Source organism: Neomonachus schauinslandi, chromosome 11 (genome assembly GCF_002201575.2).
Source record: "Neomonachus schauinslandi chromosome 11, ASM220157v2, whole genome shotgun sequence".
NCBI classification, from domain to species: Eukaryota; Metazoa; Chordata; class Mammalia; order Carnivora; family Phocidae; genus Neomonachus; species Neomonachus schauinslandi.
The window spans coordinates 47325581-47350081 of record NC_058413.1 but is presented as its reverse complement, the minus strand read 5'-3'; the positions used below and the strand labels follow the sequence as shown (position 1 = coordinate 47350081).

At 45.0% G+C, this 24501-nt stretch overlaps 1 protein-coding gene across 5 annotated transcripts in view; it reads right to left on the bottom strand.

The window, feature by feature from the left end:
• Positions 1–1790: 1790 nt before the first annotated feature.
• The window catches only part of DENND5A (DENN domain containing 5A), a 98481-nt gene continuing 75770 nt past the window's right edge, over positions 1791–24501 (bottom strand). For 2 of the 5 annotated variants that reach the window (XM_021685297.2, XM_044919852.1), the window contains 12 exons: positions 22592–22744; positions 16365–16449; positions 13971–14055; positions 13367–13495; positions 9305–9426; positions 7952–8097; positions 7243–7361; positions 6673–6854; positions 5946–6028; positions 5291–5414; positions 4363–4531; positions 1791–2819 (listed from right to left, as the gene is read on the bottom strand). In XM_021685297.2, the coding sequence (XP_021540972.1) occupies positions 2636–2819; positions 4363–4531; positions 5291–5414; positions 5946–6028; positions 6673–6854; positions 7243–7361; positions 7952–8097; positions 9305–9426; positions 13367–13495; positions 13971–14055; positions 16365–16449; positions 22592–22744 (1581 nt within the window). In that variant the 3' untranslated portion in view covers positions 1791–2635. The remainder of the gene's footprint in view (positions 2820–4362; positions 4532–5290; positions 5415–5945; positions 6029–6672; positions 6855–7242; positions 7362–7951; positions 8098–9304; positions 9427–13366; positions 13496–13970; positions 14056–16364; positions 16450–22591; positions 22745–24501) is intronic. The other 3 variants (XM_044919854.1, XM_044919855.1, XM_044919853.1) reach the window with 3 other exon arrangements.

Here is a 24501-nt window from a genome sequence, read left to right as displayed (position 1 = left end):
ACAACAACCAAGATTCATCTAGCACTTACTGCACATCTGACCTGTTCCAGACGTTATGTGTAGTCAGGTAGCAGTCACAACCACCCTTTGATGCAGGTACTACTAGCATTCCCGTCTTAAGATGGTGAGTAAATGGAGGTTCAGGAATTAAGTAGCTTGCTCTGGGTCACATTAGCAGTGCAAGGATTTAACTGAAGGACTTTTGGGCCCATAGTCCGTCATCTTAACCACTGCCAATGAATTCATTTATTCCACAGATAGTTACTGGGGAAATAGCCAGTTGCTACTTTGTGAATGGATTGTGTCCTTCCCTCATAAATCCAAGATTTAGAATTAGCGAATAATTAGTACAACGGTTGCAGGTGTTAGGAAGGAAAATAAAGTAGAATAAGGGGATAAAAGTGACTGATGGGACTTGTTAGTATTTTAGAGTGGTCAGGGTGGGTCTCTCTGAGGACATCTGAGCAGAGACCTGAATCAAGCAAAGTAGTAGTTGTCGGTGGAAAAGCCACAAGCTTGGAGTGAGACAGTTCTCCATGCAAACTACTTATCGAATGTGTGGCCTTGGGCAAGTGACTAAACTTCTCTGTCATTCAATTTCCTCACCTATAAACCAGTGATAATCTACATTTGCCTTGCAGGGGTATCAGGAAAAGGGAGAAGAAGTGTGTGTGTAAAGAACCTGGCTTAAGGTCATCTCTGGCCTAGGCCCACAACAGACATACATGCAGCGCGTTCTATGCTGCCCTTCTTGCCCGGCCAGGAATCTCCCTTCCCCCTCACCACCTACCTCCCCAGCTTCCAAAAACCTGCAGACTCTTGTGGCCCACTCACGCTCCCTGCTGGCAGGATATGGCACTGCAGCTGTCCTCAAAGCCTCCCACTCCTTTCGCCTCTTCAAAAAGCCTTACCTGGGCACTCACCGCCAGCCAGTCACCAGGGATGGAGATGAGTGAGAGACCCTCTGCGGACCAGGGGCTCAGAGCCTAGGGGGTGGCCCAACATGAAAGCAGCAACAACCCAGAGAGGAGGTACCAGCATCTAAGCAACTACAGGAGCACAGTGACAGAATAATTAAATGTGCCCACAGAGGATTAGGGAAGGCTTCATAGTGGGTGACTCCTAAAGTTACCTTGAACAATGAACAGGAAGTAGGCACCAGGGGAGGCATTCCATCCAGGCAGGGAGAACATACAGGCAAAATCAGGGAAGCATAAAAGAGAACATTAATTGGTTTGAGGTCCTCTATCTGACCAAGCCACACTTCTGGAACTTCCTGCAAAAGTAGCTTGGTTGAAGAATAAAACTGAAGCAAGCTGGTTCCCAGACCCTCATAAAGCTCTACTATATACCATCTTGGGAAAAACAAATGCTTCTCTCAAGAAAAAGTTTTTTTTATCCTGAAGGAAGATAGCATCTCATGTACCCTATGTTCCCACACCTGGTCTTCCTTACCCTTCAAGAAATACCCCATCTTGTCTCAGTCAACTGACAACCTTTGCAACCTTGGCCAGGTCCCTTCCCCTCTGTGCCTCAGCCCCCCCTTCTGTGGAGTGGGAAAATAACACTTATGTGCATCCTTCTCAAAGCGCCATTTGAGTTATGAACTATGAAAGCTCCTGGTGCTGCAGCAGGAAGGACCCAGGAGACGCCAGGCCCTGGGGGCGGCACCCTGGGCAGTTGAGGAAGGAGCCAAGGCAATGCTACAGCTTCTCACACTCACATGGACCAAACGGCACCCCTGCCACCCACTGCTCACAAACCCCCATAAAAGTCAGGGATCCATGCAGTTTTGTTTCAGGTGTTTTATTAAGTGGGCCATATTGTAGCTGGTTTCTAGGTTGCAAAACAACATAAATTTAACAATAATAACATAGCCAGTTAGACTGTGACAAGCTTCTTCCTTCCTTAAAAAAAAAGAAAAAAGAAAAGAAAAAGATTTAAAACACACAATGGAGGGTTAAATAAATAAGAGGAAAAAAAAAGAAAACCTGTTAAAACATGCTTATGTTTACTTCTGTGCAGCTGTGTGCCAAGAGGAAACGTGATCTTCTGCACGATGGTGCATCCTGGCATGTCTCCGTTCCAAATAATACTGACAGAAAAAGAAAAGATGTGGGACTGACTCATCGGTGCTTGCAGAGGCACTACTAAAAATCCCTTTGATTGGAGCTTGGGGCTTCCTGCTCAGCACACCTGTGTGTGGCCCGTGAAAGCCAAATATCCAGAACAATGTTAATATAGAAAACATTAGTTTAAAAACAACGTGGGATGGCCTCATGCCCAGGCGGGGGTGAGGCAGCAGAACTGCCTGCCCCTGCGCGCCACAGGCTCAGTCCGGGGAGGCCGCAGGCTCCCAGCACGCGGCCGTGGCGAGGGAGGGCGCCAGCTTCAAAATAAGCGGCACCAACCTCGTCTCCCTCTCCCTAGCACTCTTTCACATGAAAGTGTGTAAAAAGCAAATCAGCAAATAAACTCTAAAATAGATTATTTATTCCAAAAATCCTCTACTTTTCTTTTTACAGTGAGGTACATCTCTCTGTCTCCTGCACAACTTGCTTAAATCCCTTGGGAAGAAGGGTCGGAGCTGCAGGGTGAGTCTCTCTCGGTCCTGCTGTTAGCTGGTGCTGGGAGGTCAGATGTCGATGCCCTTGACAAGGGATGTCTCCAGCGTGATGTTGAACTCCTGCAATGTCTGCAGCACGCGGATCAAGGAATTGACAAGTGTGTGGTCTTTGATCAGCGCCACATCCTCATACATGTGTGCGGTGATGGGGCAGTCAGCCAGCAGGGCAATCCAGTGGTGGAGGAGGTGATCTCTGGCAGGGAAGGGTCAGTCCGGATGGATCGGAAGGGAAGGGGAAGGGAGACAGTTAGTACAAGGTCAAGGGGGGAACTTGCTCCATCACTTCTTAAACAAAGTCTGAGGCTGGAGAAGTGGACAGCTTCCCCCAGCCCCCTCTCCCTCCCATCACAGTGCTTGGCAAAGACACCTGACATGGCTTTAAACGGCTCCTACTAGGGACTACTCAGCCCCAGGGACACCAACCCAACCTGACCCAAAGTGACCCAGTTACCTGCCACCAGGTCCACACCTCCTCCCCTGCCTCCTCCTGCCTCCCTAGACAAGCCCACCACCAAGCAGACACCAGGTCCAGTCAGCACCACCTCTTCCATCTCAACAGCCAGTCTGTCCCAGAGCAGAGATTAAGTAGCTTGTCCAAGTTCAGATGGCTAGTAAGTGGCTGATCTGAGAATATGAACCTAGTCAATCTGGTTCCAGAGTCTGTTTTTAACTACTCTGCCAACTTCCTCCCTTCCTTGGCCCAAATGAACTACTGCTTTAAGTTTATTTGGCCTTCACACTCTCACCTGACCCATGGGACAGCCCCTAACAATCTTGCCCACTCTGATGTATATCATCCATGGTATCAAATTCTTATCATTTCAGTCCCCTGATTAAACAACTCTGTCCTAATATGGAAGGATTCTCTGCCCCAGCTCCCTGAGGCCCCTATCCTCCTTTCAACTGTTTCCTATGACTGCCCTTCCTTCTGTTATTTCCTAAACCCACATCCTTTGCTTCCTTTGGGACTTCTCTGCTAGTTCTGTCTGCTTCAAACTCCCTTCCCACTTCTACCCTTCCATTAAGGCTCACCTCAAATACCACCTCCTCCCTTCTCTGATCTTTCTCCTCTACAGCTTCAGCATAATTTATGAATGCATGCTTCCTTTTGGGACTCTCACAACCTTCTGCTTTATACTGTATGTATGTATGTATTTTTTTTTTTTTAAAGATTTTATTTATTTATTTGACAGAGAGAGACACAGTGAGAGAGGGGACACAAGCAGGGGGAGCGGGAGAGGGAGAAGCAGGCTTCCCACGGAGCAGGGAGCCTAATGTGGGGCTCGATCCCAGGACCCGGGGATCATGACCTGAGCTGAAGGCAGACGCTTAACGACTAAGCCACCCAGGTGCCCCTGCTTTATACTGTATTTAACCAGGACACGTAAACTTTTAAATGGTAGGGACCATGTTTTATTCGGCTCATTCCCCCTGCCTTCCATAACACCTGGCGCATTCAAATGGTTGTTGAAGGAATGACTTGATAGACTCTGCTTCAAATTTCACCAGTGGAATGGTTTTATTCCTTCCCATCAAAATGGGCCCCCACACACTCTCATCCTCACCCCTCCATATCCCCACACATATGCTTCGCACATGGAAATTAAGGGCCTTCAAGGCCTCACCTGCCCAGGGGCATCTGGTCATTAGCCACTCCCACCCCCTGCCCCATGCTAGGCCCCAGCACCACCTCCAAGGCTGGGTGCTGTGCACTCCGGGCCATGAGGCTGCAGTACCTGGCTCCCAAGCACACCAGCATCTGAAACTTGCCGTCCTTGCCTATGTTCCGGGGAGTATTATTGATTGCAGTGACAAATCGGCAGAAGTTCCGGGCCCTTGTATGCCAGTTTTCCTCAGGGACAAGTTCATTCTGCTCCAAAGTCTCATAATAGGTTTGTGCTTTTTCTGTGAAGAGTAGAAAAGCTTGCCAGTGACAAAGGCTCTCAAAACCAACCTATCCCTAACTGTCCTGCAGGCCACTAGCCTTGGGTCTCTCCATGTTGATGCAGGTAACTTAATGTAACAGGAATGTTCTGACATCACTGGTCACATTTCAAAATATAAGGTCCCTATTTTTTTTTTTTTTTTTTAAGATTTTATGTATTTGCGAGAGAGAGAATGAGAGACAGAGAACATGAGATGGGGGAGGGTCAGAGAGAGAAGCAGACTCCCTGCTGAGCAGGGAGCCCGATGCGGGACTCGATCCCGGGACTCCAGGATCACGACCTGAGCCGAAGGCAGTCGCTTAACCAACTGAGCCACCCAGGCGCCCCTAAGGTCCCTATTCTTATGTTTTAAATTTCTGTATGTGGTCCTTGATATAAAGATGGTCCTTTCCCTAGTCTGAAGATTAAAAAAAGAAGAAGAAGAAAGAAAAACACTCTTGAGGTAAAAGGTTCTTCAGCGAAAATTCTCCAAGTGGGTATATCACAGGGTTTGGACTCCAAATACTATCAACTGGCCTTTTGGAGCTACAAGGAAAAAGTGTGAGGACTTGTTTCTAAGCCGTCAAGAAAAGCCAGAGCAAATAAAAACAGATCTAATTTGAGAGTCAGCTGGTTTGGCTTCTGGACCTCAGACCCCAGTGGTCAGCACCCACATTGTGCTGATGAGTCCCCATGTCCCTGCATGCTTTTCCCACCCTCACACCCTGGCTCAACTCACCCAGGAAATCCCAAATGAAGACATTTTTGAAGAGCCGGGGGGATTTAAATCCATGCTGGAAAGCCTGTTCCAGGGCCGAGACAAGGCCACATTCTCCACAGAGCAACAGCGTCAGACTGCCTCGCTATGTAAAGAAATAAGAGAATGCCAGGCTGGCCTCAGCCAAGCTGCCTTCCCGCCACTGCTTCCCCAAACCCACAGTCCACAGCTGGGGGGCAGCAAGAGCCTGGCTGGGACCTTGTCTATCTCCCCAGCACGCAGCAAGAGCCTCGCTGGGACCTTGTCTATCTCCCCAGCACCTGGCACGTGAGTGGCACAGAGCAGCTCCCAGGGCACAGCTGCACAAGAGAGGATGGATCTGGGTCCCCCCAAGAGGGCCAAAGCCAGAGTGACCATTGCTCAGGGAGACCCACGCAAATCCAGAAGAGGACAGGAATATACACTGTTCATTAGAGGCCCTGGGACTCTGCTGGGTCATTAGTGTGTAAGGAAAACAGGGTAACCCAAGGCAGAAGCCCCTGAGGAAAGAATGTGCTCAATGTCAAACTAAAGCACACACTCTAGACTCTGGGTTGTCCACACTACATGGGCCGAGAAAAAGATTATTCTCTCTTACTCGATATAAAGCACTGGGTTGGAGGGCAGGAAGGCTCACCTCTTTCTCGGGCTTATGGAAGTGCTTCACGATGCCATTGACTGCCTCCCCAATGGACTCCTGGATCTGCCCGGTGTTCAGCTCTGATAAAAATCAAGCAGACAACCCTAACCAATCTCAGAAGCTAACAATGCTTAGCTGACTCACCACAAGACTGAGGACACAGGAAGGGCTCATGGGAGAGGCAGGATAGCCTGGACCCCAGGAAGAGTGGCTCTTGCCCATCCAACTTTGTTGAGGTAGCCCTTGCTAAAATCTTGGAGGAAAAGCAAAAGCTAATACCTCAGAGTTCCATCTCTAAGAGTCTGGTAAAGTTTATTTTCCATTTTACCCTGGAACTTCTGGCAACCAAAAGAGGGCCAAGACTTGGCTGTGAGGCCCAGGAAAAAGGAAGGAGAAGGCCAGGAGGCAGATCCCTCTCCTCTCTAGAATCATATATAAATAGTACAGAGGACATAGGCCAGGCTGCATGAGCCCTCCCCTCTCCTTCCAGGGGTCTAAGGAGTGTGACACCCACCCCACCCCACCCCGACACACACACACACACACACACACACACACATTCATGAGAGGAGGGTGACAAATGCCTGAGGCTGCTTTCTTGGCAGAAGTGGTTCCTGAGGCAGCTGCACAGGCTGGGGTCTGGACTCCCACATCAGGGTTCCCAGACATCTGCCCACATTCCCCACCTAGGTGGCATGAGGGCCCAGCCCCTCCTCCCACTTACTGGGCTTGTTGTTGGGTGAGATGGTAACGAGCCTCCGGATGACGCTGGGGGACTGCTGCAGGGGCGGGGTCCGGCACGGCCTCTCATCCACCTCAGGCTGGGACGTGAGCAACTCCCCAACCAGGACCCGCTCCAGGCTCCCGTCATCTATGCCCTTCCCCAACCACCGACCACATGGGAACCTAAAGGTCAAGCAATGGCTTGTCAGAGCTGCCAGCCCCCCCAATGTCCTTCCCCTTGCTGCTCAGCAAAAGCCATCAAAAAGCCAATCCCTGGAGACAGGCTCTGAAACCAGGCTGGGGATCCCTCAAGGCCCTGCTCATCCATCCCACTGTGCATCATCGGGGAAGCCACCTGAATGATGGGTGGCCTGGAACCTGTGCACAGCAACATCATACGTCTTAGCTTGGAAAACCCTCCTTCTATTTCTTTTCAGGTGCATGAGGCAGAGCCAAATAGTCTACCACGACCGAAAAGGTCTCCTTGAGAACTCCACATACCCAGGCATCAAACCCAAACCCTGGTATACCTTGCCCCACTATCTTAGGGCATAGCTGAGGGAACACTTACTTGTAGGTATGTCCTGTGATCTCATTCCTGACCATCACATACTCCACCAGCCATTTGGCATACAGCCCAGAGTTATCATGGCCTATCTGTACCGTAGTGAGCTTTCCCAAGTTCTGGCACTGTGAAAGAACAGCCAAATAAAGAAGGCGGGTAGGTGAAGAAAATAAGAGAACAGAGAGGCACTACTCAGAGGCACAGATCTGACTGGCTGCCTGCAACCTGGCCCCTTAGCATCCATAGGGAAGAGCTCATGGCTCTACCTACCACCAACGCTGGTGATACAGCACTCTCATGATGGGAAATGACTGAGAAAGAAGATGCTACTATCTGAAGGAAGAATAGGGCCTACAAGCAGAAGGGTCTGGAAGTGGGACAGCAGTATGGGATTCAGAGGTCTCTGTGAACACTCGGGCTCAGCAACTGAAAGAACTCTTGGGGATTTCTCAACATGCCATGGACAGGGAGTTATGCAAGTCCAGATGGGTAAGTGCCTTCGAGTCAGAGACCGCTTAGACGGGGCAGGCTCCCCCATTCTTGGGTCAACCCTTGGCTCCGGCCTCTGATCATCTCAGGACAGGGCAAGTGTGCTAATACATTAATACTATAAGAGCAAGACCACCATAAAACCCTGCAGAAAGCTCCCACAAGCAGCTGTTGCAAACTCAGATCCCGAAAGAGCCTGGGGTTGTGATACCTGGATAACACATACCTCAAAGGTCATCTCTAACACATTCCTGGGAATCTGCAGGATCTGTGTCTCACCCAGTTCTCCCGAAATGCAGATCCATGGGTTAGCGGTGAACATGGAGCCCCCCAGCTTCTTGCTTGGTACAATCAGGATATGGTATGGGATCACTGTTTGGGGGAAGCCACAAAGGCATTGAGGGGGATAAGGAATCCCTCCCATACCTGAAAGGGCCCTGACCTGCCTGCCCAGGTGTGCTGGCATGCTTGCAGCCCCTGCTGTACCAGCCCCAACAGAGCCAGGAGCAGCAGGTCCCAGGACCTAGTCTCTGGCTGGCTTTGAATATTAGCCAATCCTACCCTCAGTCTCTCTCCTCTCAGGGTTACCACCCAACCATCAAAGATCCAAGCCCATCTGCAGGCTCAGAGGCTAAGTGAATCTGTTCCTTAAATAATATCACCAACTCCATGTTGTACTGAATTGCTTTTCAGAGCACTTTTTAATCTATCATCTTGTGAACTCTAATAACAATCTCCAGAGAAGTCCTGTAACGCCTTTTCTGAGGCACTGAAAGGGAAATAGTTTCCGCCGAGTCTCCTAAGTTCCAGTCCAGTACTGCTCTTCCTGCAGCCTACAACACTCATCCCAGAGAGGGAGGATGGGTGTCATATAGAAGCAAGAGTCCATGCTGCTGAGGCTGCTGAGTCACCCGTCAAACAGCTAAGCATGGGGCAAATTCAGAGACTAACCCCTAAGGAAAAGAGCATCCTGGTACCAAAGAAAGATGAGGCTCCAAAAGCCTTCCTTAGACCATACTGAACCCTCCTTCTTCATGCTGCAAATAGGGAGACAGGTCCACAGCAGCAGTCAACTCTGCTCCCAGAAACCTAATGAGTTAGGGCAGAGCAGAGCTGGACCCAAATCTCCCACCACAACCCGGAGTTCTGTTACTTCAGGAAGAGTCTTTTTTCCCTGTGCGCTGGTTTGAAACCTTCTAGGATGCCGAATCACTCTCTGAGCCCAAAACAAAAGGGAGATTTCTTTACAGGTGTGCAAAGAGGGCAGTGAACTTCACCATGCCACCCACCTCCACTCCACCTTCATCGCCTTAGGCCCCCAGGGCGGTGCCTAGAACAACAGTGACAACATGATGGCCAAAAAGACTGAGCTCCCCCGTTCAGAACAAGAGTAAGAAGCTTCAGAGAAAAAACAACCTCCACAGAGGGCAAATGTACCTCTCTCCTACAGAAGCAAAAGGCAAATAGAAAGTACAAGTGACAATCTTCTTTCTTTAAAAAAAGGGACAGTGAGCTAGCCTTAGGCAGGCTCATGAAGACTGGCACTGAGAAGGCTAGTGGGGAGCACAGGGCTACTCACGGATAGTTGTGAAGACATTGGTGAAGCAAAAGTAATCGACGGCATTGAAAGAGAGGAGGTGATAGAGGAACTGCTCCTTCTCGTCGTCACAGCGCAGGAAGGCATAGCGCTTGTACAACTTTCTGTCGGAGAGGAGGCAATACATCAGTCCCCGGGCCGAAAGGAGGGGAAAGAGGCTAGAATTACTCGGTTCTGGAAGGAGACAGCTAAGGGAAGAATAAGACGTCAAGCTTCAAGTTCTTTAGAGTCACCTAAAAAAGGAACAAAGCCAGCTACTCCATCTAAATGAGGGCTAGAGGGAAAGTGGCTGAAACTACAGCAGAAACAACAAAGCCAAACTCCACCTGTGTCCAAGCATTGATGTTACTACAATGCAGTGTCAGAAGTCACGGGATCCCCTTTCCTAAACTGGGGGCTGGAAGTGTCACCCCTCAGGGATGGCACGGTTCCCCTCAGGCTTCTAGCTGGGGCATCACCCCAGTGTGCGGTGTGGGAATAGTAACGGCAGGAGGTCTGTGAACCCCAATCATTACCAGGGACAGCCTCAGACCCTCAGCAGACCTAAGACCCATGAGTCAAAACACCGCTCTGAATGTGAATGTAAGCCCAGGACAGCTTGAGTCAATAAAGGGAATGATCCAGGTCACAGACAAGGAAGAGCTACGTACATCATGTCCTTCCTCTCTTTTCAAACTTTCTCCCGTCCCCATCCCCACCCCCACTTACTCATCAAAGGCCAGCTCCTTTGCCTGACACTGTAGACCCTCTCCAACAGCAATGACACCTTCCCCAAATAGAGGGGGCAAGAAGAGCCAAGTGCACAGGCCTTCAGCACAGAGAAAAAAGAAGGTAACTCTCCTGGTTGCCAAGATTGCAATCACTGAGATGGATTCAGTAAATCTCTGAAGTTTTACCTATAAGGTACACCCAAGAGATTAATTCACCATCCAGGGCCTACGATGTGCAGGTGCTAGACAGGGAACACCTATCCTCAAATACAGTCCGGGTGAATAAATCAAGTAAAGGCCATGGTATAAGACTGCCCATAATGAGTTGCAAATGAAAGGCTCTCTGTGGGAATTTAAAGAGCCATAAGCCTCAATGATCCTAGATGAGGAGAGGCCTAAAGAACAGCACGAATTTAGACAGATCTTGCAGAAGAAAGAGGACAAGGGTATGGAAACCAGTTTGGCTGGAGTTGAATGCTGAGGGAGATGACCAGTTAGCAATGAGGTTGAAAGGCTGGGCTACAGTGAAATGAAGGAAGGCCCTAAATAGTCAGCCTAAAGAGTTTGCAACTTGCCCTACAAGTAATGGGTTTCTGCAATTTACCCTAGAAGTAAAGGGAAAGCCATAGCGGTTTCAGAAAATTTAAATTTAGTGCATCTGAGGAGTGAAAGATTGAAACTAAGGCAGTGGCACTAGATAAGAAGACAGGTGGAGGCAAAGGCAAAGGACCTGAAATGTGCATGTGGAAGGTAAAGCAAAGCAAGGAGTCAAACTGGACCCCAAATTTCAAACTAGGTAGGGAGGAAAGGGGTGTTCAGGGAGAAGAGTGGCGACATTAACAAAACATTGGAGAGAAAGGTAGTTACGGTGAAGAATTCTGTGAAGCTTGCGCTTTTGTTCTGTCTGAACGAAAGGTAAGATACCTGAATGGAAATAAATGCAGGACTGGAGCTTAGGAGAAAGTCAAAGCTACAGCTTCAGATGCACAAGTCACACGATGGGTAACAGAAGTCATGACAATGGGTGAGATCCCTAAGTGAGAGAGAAGCGTGAAAAAAACATGTGTGCATGCAGAGAACCGAGGACTGGAAAGGGTAAGGGGGGAGAAAGAGATCAGGATGGAATAAGGCCACGGCAGCCATGCAAAGTGAGTTTCGAGGTAGAGGGGCTACTGCACAGTAATAGTCACTGCAGGGAAGTCAAGGGGAAACAGTGTGAGCTCAGTATATAGGAGCTAACTTTTCCCCTAGACTCTACAGCCCCCTTAACCTGCCTCAACCTAACCCCCTTCTCCAAGCTGCAAACAGTTTTGGAGGCTACCTGGAAGTCCCAGAGACTCAGGAACATTCTACCGAGATGTACTCTCCAAGGCTGTCCACCTCCTCCTGTCTGTGCAGCTATGCACACATTTTATGTGCCCAACTGAGTATCTACTAGGTGCTAGGCAACATGCTCATTCATGCCCTGAGTGAAAGCAAATTATAATAAGCAGCAAGCAACTAGATAATAATAATACAGCCCATCAGTGGTGAGGCAGGTTTGAATAAATACTGTGACAAATGCTATGGGTGCCCAGGGGAAGAATGAACCCAGTCTCTGAGATGTCTAGACAAACTCTAGTGAAAAAACTTCTGACTAGGCCCTGAAAGGACTAAAGACATACTGAGAAGGGTGAGAAGTATGATGTGGCTGGAGCTTTAAGCAGACTGAAGAGAAAGATAAGAGAGAGCAGAATGAAGGAATAAATAGGTTTTGATGAAGGGTCCCTTTTTTCTTCCTTATACCCCATCCAAAATGCGATCTGTGGCAGCAAAACCCATTTTCCACTCAATGGAGTAGCACTGGGGCCAGACTATAAGGTGGAAAGTTTCTAGTACTGAGTAAGTTCTGAGCTTATCTCCTTTAAACGGGGCTACAGTTTAAAGAAACCAAAATTAGCCTCCTGACCAAGGTCTGTGCCCTGTTTGCTGTGGCCTGGGCCTTTAGGCTCATACACACCCTAGACCTAGCCACTGTTCTGGACTTCACAAAGTGCTTGTGCTCGACCCTCTTTCAGATGCCTCCCTATCCTCCTGCTGGTGACACCCACACTGGCCAGCAGGAAACACTCCTGCCTATCCTGCTACAATGGCAATTTTTTTTTCTTAACCACACACAACTGTGCCCTAGAATCTGGTGTGCATACACTTCCCTTCCAAAGGCTTACACGTTCACTTGTTGTCTTTTAGTTGTTCTCCCCGTCTCCAAATTTTATCCCTAAGCCTTTTGTCTCAAATCAAATTTAAGTGCTTTAAAAATTGCTGTTTCACAACCTCTCAAAATGACCTAACTTATCAAGGTTTTAAACCTAGTTCTTGCTATGTTTTACATGCACAGTAAGCAATCTAAATCATTATATTTTCACTTTGAATAAAAACAGATACTGCAGGTTTAATCAACTGGCTACACAAAATTTCCCCAAGAACCAGTCCTCTGCTTTATCATCCTTGGGGAAGTCAGATAATAAAGGACACCATGAAAAGATGCCTAAGGAAATGCTAAACAAAAATGTCCAAGAGGCTTGCCAGTGAAGAAAGAGCCAAACATAGGAAAAGTGGAGAGGTGGTGGCCCGAGAGGCAGAGAAGGGGGACAGTCCTCCTTCCCACTCCTCCTCTGGTAGCTAGGGTACAAAAAGAATACAAAGAATATTAAATCCAGAGAAGGGAACTGTAGGTTTAATGGCCCCTGGGAATGTGAGAACCATGGAATCTCTCCTCTTCCTCTTTCTAGGTGGAAAGTGTGGAGGGAGGGGGCCCATGAGAGCCATCGGAAAGCCTTTTTAAGCTCTAGGGAAACTCAGGAAGGGTCCAGAGAGGAAGAGGAAAGATTGTTGTTTTGGGCTGGCGCTGGCCTCATAAGAGAACAAAAGAGATAAGGGGATATCTTAGAAGTTTCCTTTTCACTCCCTAGTCCTTTCTTCCCCAGGACAGGAAAGAGACCAAGAAAATGCCCTGTGCCTAAGAGGTATACAAGTCTCCTGAGTGCAGTAAGGAGAGGGGAGCCCTAAAACTCTGAGGTACCCAATAAGGACCCCATCCTTCTCACTACCTCTTTAAGAAAGCTATTTGGGGACATGCAAATGGAGAAGGTAGGAAGAACAAACATAGCAGAATTTTTCTTCTATAGTTAAAGAGGGAGAAGAGGAAATGCTACAAAATCTTCATATGCAATTTGAGTTTAGCTGAACACAGCAAAAATGAAATAGTGAATATTCTCCCTCCTCACACAGGGGTTTCCAAACCCTCCCCACCATTCCTGGGAGCCTGGTTCTACTCCAGGTGGAATGGCCTTACTTGGTGAGCTCATGGTCTGAGAGAAGCTGCTTCAGGTGTCTGGAAAGTAACTTTTTTTCCATGGATAGTCGCACCCATGCTCTGGCCTTCCCCACATCAGTCTTGATTTCCCCAATGTTCTGGATGTGCCTGAAGGGAGAATGGGAAAAAGGAGGTGGGGAGTGGGGTAGAAGCGGAACTCACTACCAATACCTCCCCCTGTAAAGCCAAGCAGGCCTGGTGACACAATCCTATCCCATCCTGGTGACAATCCACCTCTCTTGTTCTCTAAATCCTAGGCTTCCGTGTGGCTTTGCAGAAAGGCTCACCACAATTTGCAGGGGGCAGGGGGTGGGGGCGGTGACAATACAGCTCTCAAAAAAAACCAGGCAAACCCTGGAGCCTGTGATACTCCGGTATAATTCTCCAAAACTGTCAGGAAACTCAACTGCTCATACAGCTCTACAACTGCATCATGAAGCACAAGACCAATGACGAGGTCTTCCTGGTTAATGGAGATGCTGTAGAAGCCTACGTCACTGAGACCCTGCTATTTAAAGTAGATACCTAAGGAGCAACTGAAAACAGGCTTTTAGTGGCTTAGTATATATGAACCCAGACTGACCTCATATCCTGAATGAGGGAGATTCTCAGGGGAGACATGACCGAGCTGGCATCAGACTTCCTCCGTTCTGAATCAAGAAGTATTCCTAGAACAAAAAAGCTGGTCATGTCCCAAGAGAGATCTGACTATCCAAAGAGCTGACTCTTTGTACAGGAAATAGTTGGTTATTTTGGTAACAGTGTTTCATGAATATTTATTAACTACTTAGTAGGTATCAGATGCTATACTTTTATACATATTATCTCATTTAATCCTCTAACAACTAGATAGCCAAGGAAGGTATCATAGAGAAGGAAACTGAAATTCAGAGTAGGTAAATGCTTTGCCCTAGTTACCAAGTGGCAAAGTCAGGACTGGAGGAAAAACAAATTTCTGGCTCCTGATCCAGCATGTTGTCAGCATGCATCCACAGAAGCAGTATTTCCATTTGGAGCTACTACTCAGGTCCTGTTCTTGCCTCAAACTGGGCTACAAAAGAGCCAAGGGAATGTGTAAAGAACATGTCCCAGAATGCTCAGGATCCCTAGATACAACACATGCATACCGCATTTTGTTGCACTTTCACTTTATTGTGCTTCACAGATACTGGTTTTTTTTTTTTTTTTTAAATTGAAGGTCTTTGGCAACTCTGTGTCAAGCATGTCTACTGGCATCATTTTTCTAACAGCATTTGCTCACTTCATGTCTTTGTGTCACATTTTGGTAATTCTCACAAAATTTCAAAATTTTTCATTATTATTATTATATTTGGCTTTTTTTAGAAGATTTATTTGTTTGAGAGAGAGACAGAAAGCGCGCATGTGAGCATGCCAAGAAGTACAGGAAGGAGGGGGGCTGTCCTGGAAGGGGCACTGCAGAAGGAACACCAGACCAGGGGACAAGAGGCCTGGCTCCCAATCTGGCCTCTTCAATGAACGCAGTATGTGATCTTGAATAAATTCAATTCCTCTCTGGATGCCAGTTTCCTCCTCTTGTAAAATAAAGGGCTGGACTAGATCATCTCTGAGGTCCCTGCCAACTCTGATTTTTTTTTTTTTGACAGAGAGAGACACAGCGAGGGAGGGAACACAAGCAGGGGGAGTGGGAGAGGGAGAAGCAGGCTTCCCGCCGAGCAGGGAGCCTGATGCGGGGCTTGATCCCAGGACCCTGGGATCACGACCTGAGCCGAAGGCAGATGCTTAACGACTGAGCCACCCAGGAGCCCCCCAATTCCGATATTTTTATTAAATTAGAAATGGAGGGGCGCCTGGGTGGCTCAGTCGTTAAGCGTCTGCCTTCAGCTCAGGTCATGATCCCAGGGTCCTGGGATCGAGCCCCGCATCGGGCTCCCTGTGCAGCGGAGAGCCTGCTTCTCCCTTTCCCTCTGCCTGCCTCTCTGCCTGCTTGTACTCCCTCTCTCTGTCAAATAAATAAATAAAATCTTAAAAAAAAAAAAATTAGAAATGGAAAAGGGGATGCCTGGGTGGCTCAGTCATTAAGCGTCTGCCTTCGGCTCAGGTCATGATCCCTGGGTCCTGGGATCGAGCCCCGCATCGGGCTCCCTGCTCAGCGGGAAGCCTGCTTCTCCCTCTCCCACTCCCCCTGCTTGTGTTCCCTCTCTCACTGTGTCTCTGTCAAATAAATAAATAAAGAAAGGGCGGCTGGGTGGCTCAGTCGGTTAAGTGCCTGCCTTCAGCTCAGGTCATAATCCCAGGGTCCTGGGATCGAGCTCCACACTAGGCTATCTGCTCAGCGGTGAGCCTGCCTCTCCCTCTGCCTGCCGCTCTCCCTACTTGTGCGTGCTCTCTCTCTTTCTGTCAAATAAATAAAATCTTTAAAAAAAAAAAAAAAGTAAAAGAAGTGTTAAGAGATCATTCACATCAGGGTCTTGACTCTGAAGAGTTCCAAGGTAGGACACAGGCTCTCTTAACTGATAGATGATCTCAATGCCCATCTCTGAGGTATAAAACAAAAAACTCTAAAGACAACCTGCTCCAAACATAGGACACCAGTACCACACAAATCCATTAAAAACCTAAATTCATTCTAAGACTGTCCTCTTGCTGATATAAATCTTCTATCTCACTGATCAAAAGGTACAGAAACAGGGACGCCTAACTGGCTCAGCCAACAGAGCATGCAACTCTCAATCTTGGGGGTCATGAGTTCAAGCCCCAGGTCGGGCACAGAATTTACTTTTAAAGGGGGGGTATAGAAATACATAACGAAAGCAAATCCCATGGCTTTGGCACACTCTGTGGTTCAGAGAGCCGAGTAGCTTAATATTTAAAAAAGGAAACATTATACAGCAAAGGTTCTAATGACCTAGAATAATCTACTGCAGTTGATCACTCCAATGGGGGATGGGAAAGTGGGTGGAGGGGGTTCTCCCCAGTGGTGTAGAAACCATCTTACCTGAGGTACTGAGGCTTCCTGATGTGAGTTTTCTTTGCCGGTTTTCCTGATAATGTAACAGGTGGGACCACAAGGCTGATTTCCCCTGGAACCAACACAAGGAAGAAACACCTATCAGTTTAGATTTCAGAGGCCAAGGCATCCAGTCAACACAGTCACAGATAATTTTAACATATAGATATCGGCTTTTACTAAAAAGTATCTCTACTGTTTCCTTATCTCGATGTATACCCAGATGCAATGTGTACAAATATATCACCCTACTAAAATGCAGGAGAAATATAAAGAAGACTTGAAAGGAATAGAAAAGAGAAATGGTCCACCACTTCAAACAGGACATGGCTAAAAAGAGTCTGCGAATAGACCAGTGGATAAGAAAGAAAAAAAGCAAACAACCTATCAACTTCTAAGTTGGTTAAAGCCCAGCTTGGGTAGAGCATGATGGTTTCTGTACTGAGGAGCTAATATCCAGTCTACAAGATTCTACGATAGCTCCTGAATTTCCTAAAACATTTAAAGGCATTACTGCCCCTAGGGCAGGCTGAAGAGAATAAGCTGTCACTAAGATGAGGATTTACTATTGAAGGTAAAAATGAAGAGGCCTGCAGGAAGATACCTGGTATTTAATTATAGCTAATATAACAGAACCTTAGCATTTTGAAATGTAAGAGTTGCAGTTTAAACTATGTGAGACATGTAGTAATTTGTCACTTTACCAAGGCATAAGTCTGATTAGCATTTGCAATCCTGAGGTAAGGGAGCAATTTGCCTACGTGGTGAGTGAGCCCAGCTGGCGACCCAGACACTGCTTTGTCTCTTTCTAGTCATCCTGCAATACACAGTGCCCTTTGTTAGGTGATAAAAACTTTATTTTAAATTCATGGTAAATGTTTCTATATATCTGATATAAAGTAAATGTAGTATTATGCTTTTTTTAGTAGTAGGATTTATTATAATTTTATAAATGACTTTAGTTCTATATTTCAGAGAAGTGATAGTAATAATAATAGAAGCTACTATGTCCTGAGACTTGCTACAAACTAAGCACTATGTTAAATGTTCAAAATATAATACTTTATTTAATGCATGTTCAAAATATAATACTTTATTTGATGCTCTCAACAATCCTACAGGATAGGTACCTCTATTTTCATTCTCTTTAGAAAAGAGCAAATTGAGCATCAGAAAGATTAAGTAACTTGTAAAAGATCAGACAGATAGTAAACAGAGTGTTGGGATTCAAGCTTCAATCTAATGGCAGAACCATTGCTCCCAATAATGATACTATATAGACTGCCTGGAAGAGATCATTTAATTTATGAAGTTATACATTCTGAAGAAAATATTACGCTCTTGGATGAATGTGAGGATTTAAGGTCTCAAGATTTGTCCCTTGAGAATACTGGGGATCTATTTTGTTTCTATCCATTTGATAGATTCTAGGGGGAAAAAAATCAAGCACTTGAATGGAAGAAAACCCTCATCTATAGATCAGAAAGCTGTTAACATAAACTTGCTATATGTTTGGATATCCTATAAGATTTAACCAACTTTAAAAAAAAAAAAAAAGGAAAAAAAGGGGGCGCCTGGGTGGCTCAGTTGAGTATCTGCCTTTGGCTCAGGTCATGATCCCAGAGTCCTGGGATAGAGCCCTGCATCAGGCTCCCTATGGGGAGTCTGCTTCTCCCTTTCCCTCTGCTCACCACCCACCAATCGTGCTCTCACTCTGCTTTCTCTCTCTCTCTCTCAAATAAATAATCTTTAAAAAAAAAAAAAAGGATTTAACTAGCTTAAAACAAAACCCAATAATCATAATGGTATTTCTTTATAAAACACACAAGTTAAAACTAGAAAAGACTTTTTTTATTCATTGAGAAACCAAATATTTTTTTTTAAATGATGTTCAACAACATCAATGAGACTTACAACTTCCATACACTAACTGGTATATTGATACAATATATGTGAAAGACAATACAAGAGCTTAAAATATTCACACTCTTTGATTTAGTGATTCAGCTTCCAGAAATCTGTCCATCCCTCCACCAAAATGGTTAGAGTAGGCTCCTAAAACAGCAGGGACTTTGGCTTATTCATTACTGTATCCCCAGAATCCAGGAAGACTAGGAAGGCAGACGTGTATGGATGTGACCTACACTAAGTACGGCCAGTCACCAGAGAGCCCTCACATGCAATGCTGCCGAAGAGCCAAAGACTAGAGCAGCACCAGCCTGCCATGCCAGAAGGACACCCTGGCTCACGGTGATTTTACCGGAGAGAGAGCAAAGGCAGGAGCGAGAGAGCAGCACTGGGCTGAAGCTCAGGGATAGGGCACTGGGGACTTTATAGTTCAGGAGTTACAATTATTCTTTTTCCTCTTTTGCACAGAGGCTGACTGAGACTGCAAGGTTCAATTTAGTCTAACTACCCATTTGGGGTATTATATAGGGAAAGAAAAATACAGATAGCACCGGATTCTCCAAGGATGTCATACACAGGTGAGAAACAACCCATTCTCACTTACCCAAAGGGCAGCAGTTAAAAACCACTATGAAAAAACAAACCTCACCTCTTATTGTTTGAAGAATATACTAGAGAAGGATGCCCATCTCCTTGAAAAATGTCATTGAAAGCCAAAGAGAGTTGTGAGCAGTCATGGCCAATAACAAAATTTAGGAAGCTAGCAGCAAAAACTGCTGTTTGGATTCTCTCTACTTTCTAAGTAGATTAAAATAGGTAGTTGATCAGTAAGGTGCCCTCAGAAGGGGCAATAAGATCACTCTCTGACAGCAAATTTGGTCACAGTGTGGGTGACTGCAGGATCATGCATAATCTCCATGATGGAGTCCAGGTAACCAGGTTACAGAACTTCTGCACTGGAACATAACCAAAGAATGTCTCACCAGGAGAGAGGTGCTCTACACACATGCTAGCAAAGTGAAGGTCTAAGGAGAACATGCGGTAGAAACCCAGCAGAGATAGTCACAGTCAATCTGCAGCTGACCATGCATGCATCCCTGAGGGTACTAACACCCTGCCAAAAAGCACACACCCTTGCTTCCCTCTGCTGACAATGTCAGTGCTTCACTTTTCATGCTCCAAATGCAGGATCCAGAACAAAATGGGACCCCATTATTTTGTATTAGTTTCTCACTAAACAAGTAGCCTCTATCTATCCAAACTGAGAAGAGACTCAAATGGGCTCCAAAAAATATTCCTCCCATGCTATGGGAATTTTTGCAGAATATGGCTGCAAAGCCTCAGAGGACAGGTTTAGAACATGTGATGATAGGTATTATTTCTTAAAATGCAGAAGGCTCACTAGCTCTCTAGAAATTTTTATGGCAAACATTAAAATTTGGGGGGCATACCAAAAAGCTAAAGAGCTCAATTTTAAGTGTCAGGCTCACTCAACTTAAAGGAAAATGATAAAATGATGATGTATACTCTACTCATTTGTTATACAGAAAAGGAAAAAAAACAAATTCTTCATGTAGAGCCTAACATAATAGCCACCATATGTTATAAACCTACCACATGCCAGGTATTTATTTTTATTACATCTAATTATCATAACCCTCAAAGGTAGATTTGATTAATTCCTATAGTATGGATAAAGAAAATGAGATTCAAAAATCACAAGTTACTGGAAGTCATCCAGCAGAACTAGGATTCAAATCCCAGTCTTTCTGACTCCAAAGCCCATAGTACTGCTATTATACTAGAGGATTCTCAAATTTTAGGGTGGTGATACACAATTTTTAGCATTAAAAAAATTTATTAACCACACTGTTGTTTATAATACTGAAAAATCAGAAATAACCTAAATAACTAGTAATAAAGGATTGATTCAAACATGGAAAACGTATACAATGGATACAGTAACTAAAACTGAAATCTGAGAAGAGTAGTAATAATGACAAACATTTACAGAGCACATCCCAAATTCCAGGCTCTGAGTTTAGTGCTTCACCTAAACTACCTTAGCAAATCCTCACAAGAATCCTATGGAGGTGGGTACTTTAAAAAGTCCATCATATACAAGATGAAAGAGAAGCTTAGAAAAACCACGAATCTTGATCAGTTTCATAAAGTTATTAAGCAGGAATCAAACCCAGGTCTATCTGATTCATAGTTTGAGCTCTTAAATACTTACTACAGTATCACCTAAAAATTAGTTAAGGACATGGAAAAAATATTATGAGGTAAAAAAAAGCAAGTTACAAAACATTATGTACAGTATGATCCCATCTAGATTTTTAAAGTTTTACTGAGATATAATTCACATTACCATAAAATTCACACTTACAAAGTATACGATTTTGTTACAAAAAAAAAAAATCTGGTTTTTAGTACGTTCACAGAGTTGTACAACCATCATCACTACCTAATTTTAGAACATTGTCATCACCCAAAAAGAAACCCCATACCCATTATCAGTCACTCCCTAATCTCCTTCGCTCCCATTTCTGATATCCCCTCATCTGCTTTCTGTCTATGGATTTGCCTATTCTGGACATTTTATATAAATGGGATCATATAATATATGGTCTTTTGTGACTGGCTTCTTTCACTTAGTATGATGAGCCGTGTATCATCCCTCATTCCTTTTACTGCTGAATTATATTCCATTGTATAGATATCCACAATTTAGTGTATCTATTCATCAACTGATGGACATTTGGGCTGTTCTATTTCTGGCCTATTAGGAATAATGCTGCTATGAACATTTGTGTAAATGTTTTTATACAAACATATGTTTCCATTTATCTTGAGTACATAGCTAAAAGTGGACTCACTGTGTCATATAACACTATCTTTAACACTCTGAGGAACTGCCAGACTATGCTCCAAAATGGCTGCACTGTTTTACATTCCCACCAGCAATGTGTGAAGGTTCTAATTTCTCCAGATCCTTACTAAACTTGTTACTGTCTGTCTTTTTTATTTTAGTTATCTTAGTGGATGTGAAAAAGTATCTCATTGTGGTTGGATTTTTAAATATCCATGGTATGTGGGTACAATGTGCACAGAAAAATGTTTTGAAGGACAGATATGGTAGACTGTCTCTATACCCATGACAATGGCACTCCAGAAGGGCAGAGATCGGGGTGCCTGGGTGGCTCAGTCGTTAAGCATCTGCCTTCAGCTCAGGTCATGATCCCAGGGTCCTGGGATCAAGCCCCACATCGGGCTCCCTGCTTCTCCCTCTCCCACTCCCCCTGCTTGTGTTCCCTCTCTCACTGTGTCTCTCTCTGTCAAATAAATAAAATCTTAAAAAAAGAAATTAGAAGGGCAGAGATCTTGGTCTGTTTTGTTCACTAACAAACAAGTACCTGGCACACCGTCAGCCCTCAATAAATACTTGCTGGATACTTACATGTTTTTCTAATTTATCCATATTAAAACTGTTTTTTTTTTTTAAAAGCTTACTTTAGAGAGAGAGAGAGAACACGAGTAGGGAGAGGGGCAGAGGGAGAGAATCTCAAGCAGACCCCGTGCTGAGTGCAGAGCCCACTGCAGGGCTCAATCTCCATGAGATCTCATGGAGCACAACCCATGAGATCATGACCTGAGCTGAAATCACGAGTCGGACACTTAACCGACTGCGCCACCCAGGCGCCCCCTAAAACTGTTTTTGAAAAGATTTCAAGTTCTCTTCAAATTTAAAAATGCATAAAAGTAAAAGTTGTCCATCTTGATTAGCTATTCCAAATAGAGTATTCTGAAATAAGGAAATTCTCTGGTATCAAGCAGTAACAATCAAACTTACTCAATTTCCTGCAGTCCTTTCTCAAATCTTTAGACAGTTAAGCTATCTGTATATAAAAGAAATGTTAATGACAGAACTTTTTCCACTGGAAATGTACAATTAGTGAAGGACCCTTAGAGTACTTACGAGCTCCAAGTTCTTTCTTTTGTGTCCCATCTCCAGACCAGGGCCAGCTGCCAAAAAGGATCTATCAATCTGGCCTTTAGGTCTATTTACAATAAGGAAGATGCCACTCTAAAAATGTCTAACACACGGATTCATGAAGCATATTTTTTAAAGAAAATAGTTTGGATCACATTTATTTACTTATTTATTTGTTTAGCTATTTCAAGTCTCACCCCACACATGGCATGCACCATTTTTCAAAGCCAGCCAGCTGGAAGAGTGTGGGAAAGCTAGTAAGTTAAAAGAGAAAGACAGTTTGCTCAGCAGGGAGAGTCTAGACATTCTTTACCTGCTTTACTTGTAGCCCATGACTCCAGATCCTCTCTAGGAGGTCACAAAGGCTGGCAATCAAGGTGTTCTCCTCCACCCCTGTGATGTTCACCTCCCCGTGCCCTAGTTCCACAGCCTCTCGGCCCATCTTCTCCACCAGCATCCTCTTGGTCTACAAGGAATCAGTCAGTAGGATTAGATAACCACAGTGAGCAGGATCACATGCAACTAGAGAGAGCGGTGGTGACCCATACAGCACATCTGCTGGGCTGGGAAGGACAAGATAAGTAAGACCTAGAGACATAAAGTATATTTATTCCCCATCATATAGGTCAGGTCATGGTGAAGTGCATTCTTTAAAAGTTCAGTTTCAGGGGCGCCTGGGTGGCTCAGTCATTAAGCGTCTGCCTTCGGCTCGGGTCATGATCCCAGGGTCCTGGGATCGAGCCCCGTATCGGGCTCCCTGCTCAGCAGGAAGCCTGCTTCTCCCTCTCCCACTCCCCCTGCTTGTGTTCCGTTTCTCACTGTGTCTCTGTCAAATAAATAAATAAATATAATCTTTTAAAAACAAATAAAAGTTCAGTTACAAAGATAAGAACACAGCAATCACTGTATGACCATGAGCAAGTGATACCATCACTCTGGATTAATTTTTTGCATTTATGAGATGAAAGAGTTGAATAAAACCCTTTGGTCACAGTCACTTCCGACATTCTCTGTTTCTCATCGTTTAACTGATCTTACCAAACAAACCTGCAAGCATTTAAGGTTAGAAATACATCTGACATACCTGTCAAGGGGATCAAAATTAAGGACAAATAATTTACTTTTGTTTTTTCTTTCTTCCAAGATTTTATTTAAATTCAAGTTAGTTCACATATAGTATAGTATTAGTTTCAGGGGTAGAATTTAGTGATTCATCAGTTGCATATAACACCCAGTGCTCATTACCTCAAGTGCTCTCCTTAAAGCCCATCACCCAACTACCCCATCCTCCCACCCATCTGCCCTCCAGCAACCCTCAGTTTGTTCCCTATAGTTAAGAGTTTCTCATGGTTTGCCTCCCCGTTTTTATCTTATTTTATTTTTCCCTCCCTTCCCCTATGTTCATCTGTTTTGTTTCTTAAATTCCACATGAGTGAAATCATATATTTGTCTTTCTCTGACTTATTTCATTTAGCATAATACCCTCTAGTTCCATCCACGTTGTTGCAAATGGCTGAGTAATATTCCATTGTACATATATACACATCTTTTTTTTTCTCCAAGATTTTATTTATTTTTTTTGTCAGAGAGACAGAGACACAGACAGAGCACCAGCAGGGGGAGCGGCAAGCAGAGGGAGAAGCAGGCTCCTCACTGAGCAAGGAGTGCAATATGGGACTATGACTTGAGGCGAAGGCAGACACTTAACTGACTGAGCCACCCAGGCGTCCCATCACTTTATTTTTTTTAATTTATTTTATCTTTTATTTTTTATTCTAATTCCAGTGTAATTAACATACAGTGTTATGTTAGTTTCAGGTGTACAATATAGTGATTCAATAGTTCCATATATTACTCAGTGCTCATCAAGAAAAAGTGTACTCTTAATCCCCTTCATCTATTTCACCCATCCACCCTCCCACCTCCCCTCTGGCAACCATCAGTTTGTCTCTACAGTTAAGAGTCTGTTTTTCGGTTTGTCTCTTTTCTTTGTTCGTTTCTTTCTTAAGTTCAGTGTAAGAGTGAAATCATATGGTATTTGTCTTTCTCTGACTGACTTATTTCACTTAGCATAATACCCTCCAGATCCATCCATGTTGTTGCAAATAACAAGATTTCATTGTCTTTTCTAAGTAATCTTCCTATACATATACACCACTTCTTTTTTATCCATTCATCAATCGATGGACACTTGGGCTGCTTCCATAATTTGGCTATTGTAAA